Source organism: Penaeus vannamei, chromosome 39 (genome assembly GCF_042767895.1).
Source record: "Penaeus vannamei isolate JL-2024 chromosome 39, ASM4276789v1, whole genome shotgun sequence".
NCBI classification, from domain to species: Eukaryota; Metazoa; Arthropoda; class Malacostraca; order Decapoda; family Penaeidae; genus Penaeus; species Penaeus vannamei.
In genome coordinates, this window is record NC_091587.1 from 26,184,721 (window position 1) to 26,189,720 (window position 5,000).

The 5,000-nt window shown below is 33.6% G+C and overlaps 2 protein-coding genes across 2 annotated transcripts in view; both read right to left on the bottom strand.

Moving 5' to 3' along the window:
• Window positions 1-969: 969 nt before the first annotated feature.
• LOC113809527 (cuticle protein 21) lies at window positions 970-1,852 on the bottom strand. The gene is made up of 3 exons (XM_070116662.1): window positions 1,759-1,852; window positions 1,580-1,654; window positions 970-1,409 (listed from the first exon to the last, which is right to left on the bottom strand). Exons 1-3 carry the CDS (start codon window positions 1,768-1,770, stop codon window positions 1,098-1,100), a joined length of 399 nt encoding a protein of 132 aa, XP_069972763.1. The 5' UTR covers window positions 1,771-1,852; the 3' UTR covers window positions 970-1,097.
• A 2,884-nt stretch (window positions 1,853-4,736) lies between these two features.
• LOC138859132 (cuticle protein 21-like) overlaps window positions 4,737-5,000 on the bottom strand; it is an 874-nt gene continuing 610 nt past the window's right edge. The window contains exon 3 of the mRNA XM_070116420.1: window positions 4,737-5,000. This exon is cut by the window's right edge and continues 176 nt beyond it. Within this exon, the coding sequence (XP_069972521.1) occupies window positions 4,865-5,000 (136 nt within the window). The 3' untranslated portion in view covers window positions 4,737-4,864.

Below are 5,000 nucleotides of genomic sequence, written 5' to 3' on the forward strand. Positions count from 1 at the left end.
GATACTTGGATTATTATCTCTCTTTTTTTCTGGGAATAAGTTATACCTAGATTTATAATGATGGACATGACTGAACAGCATACAATTATCCACACAGACACATACGCACACAAACATATATAACCATGCATGTATTCATATATGGAGGTATATATAAATAATCCCCCCCACACATGTATAGCTATACAGAAACATTTCGGTAGAAGATCGTTTTAAACATTCTGTCACAAGCTCATTTTTGAAATATAGTTTTTAATGCTAGAAAACTTGGTATTCTTGATTTTTCAACAAATTTTGGGTAATTGTTGATTATCTGAATATTGCAAAGCATATTCCATCTCTTACAGGAATAAAATCATCTCAAAGTGAATCCATATGAATTTTGGAAGGAATAATCGAGATACGGATCAGAAAGAGAGAAGTTCTAAGCCCAAAATATCAACCCTTCCGTAACAGAAGGTTCTGTTCGATATCTCGATATCGAATGTTTCCACACCACTTCCAACATAGTTTTCTTTGTAGCTGTACACATATATAACAACACATGTATGGGTACATCATGTGTGTAATCAATATATATATATGTATGTATATTTATATTTCTTTTCATTATAATTGTTGCTATGCTCACTTCCGTTATTATTAGTGTCATAAGGCCTGAAAAAAATTATTACCATGATAATTATTATTGACGCTAAGATCAAGATTTTAAATTTCATCATTACAGTTATTGTTGTCATTATCAATATTGTCAACAGCATCGTTAAATTCAAGGATAAGTCCGAAATTCAAAGCTGATCCCCGCCCGGGCTATGTCACTGAGGGGATCCCGGCCTGTGCCGACCAAGGACGCCCCGAACAACGTAAGTCAACTGGGTGCTGACTCGACTGAGCTTTACCCACAGTGGATGCCCGACCATAACATACTTATAATGGATCTATATTCAGGATAGGAATAAAAAATAGCGATAAAATTGCTTCTTTTTGTTTCAGAAATTAAATACATAAATATATACAATTATATATATGAATTCTGGGCAACGGATGAAACCTGTAGAAACATCTGTTGAAAAGTCCGGTATTGAGCGAAAATGTCTTTACTTGGACTCGTTGGAGTCGTAGGAATATCGTGGCCTGTATTCACGGGACTCGAAGGAAGCGGACTCGACGGAGTCGAAGCGAGCCTCGCCCTCGTAGGTCACGTCGGCGACGTAGCCGTCATCGCCGTCGACGACGTAGGAGACCTTCTGCAGGCGGCCGTCGGGGAGCTGCACGTAGTAGGATCCCTGGGTGTCGTCGCCGTCACGGGCCTCCTGGTGTCCGAACTCGTTGCTGGAGGAGTCATCGCTGACGGCCCATTGGAAGTTGTACTTGGCCTCAGTGGACTCGAAGGATTCCTCAGAGGAGTCCTACAGGAATACATCAGTTTTAAAAGGCGTGGCAGCGATCACATTAACGTCACAATTTAGAAATGTATTCCACCGAAATTATCTTTCAGGGAAGCCCGTCTTCCAAGCTAACAATATTCCTTTGTTGTTGTTTAGTATTCTGGATAAACCGAATGTGTTTAAGTACTTACCCTGGGGGCGCGGTAGGCATAAAATTCACGGCTGTCTGCAGCAACCATGGCTGCCAGACCGAGGAGGATGAGGACCTGGAGAAAGATAAAAAAGTTGATGAAACAAAATTAACAATAAAAGCATAGACATCAGTGCAAAATATAAAACACAAGAAACGATAAGAATAGGCAGAATTTACCTTTGTGTTCATGTTTGCAGGTGGAGTTCAGGTTCAACTGAGTGTCGGTCAGCTGAACTATGCCCATTATATACTCAGGCAGGCGCGGTCGCGACCATGAGGAATTAGAGGTCGAGTTTTTAGACGACCTTTGTAGCAACTTCTCTCCTGGCCCGCACTGACGCATTGCGAAAAAAGTTCTCATTTTCAACCTGTGTATAGTTGGTCATGAACATGTTTTGTAAAGGAATGTATGTGGTTGCGTGCTTGTCTTTATATGTATGTATATTTGTATTCCTGAACATGTGCACGAGCGGGAGTGCAGGTGTGCGATGGAGCGAGAGAGACATTGAACAGATAGGTAAATATACATGTATATGTGTATGTATAAACACACACACACACACACACACACACACACACACACACACACACACACACACACACACACATATATATATATATATATATATATATATATATATATATACATGGATATATATATATGTATATATGCATATATATATATATATATATATATATATATTAATGGATATATATATATATATATACATGGATATATATATATATATATATATATATATATATATATGTATATATATATATATATATATATATATATATATATATATATATATATATATATATATATATATATATACACACACATGGATATATATATGTATATATGCATACACACACACACACTCATATATATATATATATATATATATATATATATATATATATATATATATATATATATATGTATATATACATACATTCATACATATATATAGATAGATAGATAGGTAGATAGATATAGAAATAGATATAGATATATAGACACCTATACGCGTGTGCATGCGTGTGTATATGTATATTTATTCATATATACATTTATATAATTATACGTATAATTACTTATATATAATTATATATATTATATAGATATTCATAAATTATGTTTATCTATCTATCTATCTATCTATCTATCTATATATATATATATACACATTTATTTATGCACGTATATATACATTTATATATATACGTATATTTACATGCGTATGTATAGATGAAGAGCGAAAAAAATTTGCAAATATATATGCATAAATGAATAATAATAATAATAACAACAACAGCAGCAGCAACAACAACAACAACAACAACAACAACAGCAACAACAACAACAACAACAACAACAAAACAACAACAACCACAATAATAAAATATATATACACATATATATGCATACATACAAATATATAAATGTATATATTTATACGTACATCTATATATACAAGTAAATGTATATATATCAGTATATGTATGTATATGTGTGTGCGTGCGTATGTGTGTGTTTGTGTGTCTGTCTCTGTATATATATATATATATATATATATATATATATATATATATATATATATATATATATATATATATATACATACATATACGTATACTTACACATATATTTATGAATTAATAAACTGAAATAAATAAATTTATGTATGTATATGTATAAATAAATATATACATCAGGGGTGGCCAACCAACCGATCGCGATCGACTGGTCGATCACAACCCTGTTTCAAGTCGGTCACACAACTGTTCTTTTTAATAATTCGTCCTTCAGAAGTTGTCATGTAAATAGCTGCAATAGCATATCTAAGTACTATTGATACTTGGATTATCATACCTCTCTTTTTGGGGGGAATAAGTTATATCTAGATTTATAATGATGGACATGTCTGAACAGCATAGAATTATTCATAAAGACAGTGTACTCCTGTGGTATATATATATATATATATATATATATATATATATATATATATATATATATATATATATATATAAGGGGTGGCCAACCAGTCGATCGCGACCGACAGTTCGATCACAGGCTTATTTTAAGGCTGGTAGATCGCATCAGGGTAAATGTAGAAAAAAGTAGATGAATATCTCACAAAACGTAAATCATATCTCACAAAATGTATATATATATATATGTATATATATGTATGTATGTGCATATATATACATATACATATATACATACATATATACATATACATATACCTACACACATTTACACACACAGACACATACGCACACAAACATATATAACCATGCATGTATTCATATATGGAGGTATATATGAATAATCCCCCTCACACTTATGTATAGCTATGCAGAAAAATTTCGGTAGAAAATCGTTTTAAACATTCTGTCAAAAGCTAATTTTTGAAATATAGTTTTTAATGCTAGAAAACTGTTGGTATTCTTGATTTTTCAACTAGTTTTGGGTAATTGTTGATTATCTGAATATTGCAAAGCATATTCCATCTCTTACAGGGATAAAATCATCTCAAAGTGAATCCATATGAATTTTGGAAGGAATAATCGAGATATGGATCAGAAAGAGACAAGTTCTAAGCCCAAAATATCAACCCTTCCGTAACATAAGGTTCTGTTCGATATCTCGATATCGAATGTTTCGACACCACTTCCAACGATAGTTTTCTTTGTAGCTGTACACACATATAAAAACACATGTATGGGTACATCATGTGTGTAATCAATATATATGTGTAAATATATATTTATATTTCTTTTCATTATAATTGTTGCCATGCTCACTTCCATTATTAGTGTCATTAGGCCTGAAAAATGTTATTACCATGATAATCATTATTGACGCTAAGATTAAGATTTTAAATTTCATCATTACAGTTATTGTTGTCATTTTCATTATTGTCAATAGCATCGTTAAATTCAAGGATAAGTCCGAAATGCAAAGTTGATCCTCGCCCGGGCTATGTCTCTGAGGGGATCCCGGCCTGTGCCGACCAAGGACGCCCCGAACAACGTAAGTCAACTGGGTGCTGACTCGACTGAGCTTTACCCACAGTGGATGCCCGACCATAACATACTTATAATGGATCTATTTTCAGGATAGGAATAAAAAATAGCGATAAAATTGCTTCTTTTTGTTTCAGAAATTAAATACATAAATATATACAATTATATATATGAATTCTGGGCAACAGATGAACTTTGTGGAAACATCTGTTGGAAAGTCCGGTATTGAGCGAAAATGTCTTTACTTGGACTCGTTGGAGTCGTAGGAATATCGTGGCCTGTATTCACGGGACTCGAAGGAAGCGGACTCGACGGAGTCGAAGCGAGCCTCGCCCTCGTAGGTCACGTCGGCGACGTAGCCGTCATCGCCGTCGACG

What these genes read in the sequence shown, in the direction of transcription:
- LOC113809527 (XM_070116662.1), bottom strand. An exon ending in ATGCCTACCGCGCCCCCAGG is followed by an intron (nt 1,410 to 1,579) that starts GTAAGTACTTAA and finishes GTATTCCTGTAG; the next exon opens with GACTCCTCTGAGGAATCCTT.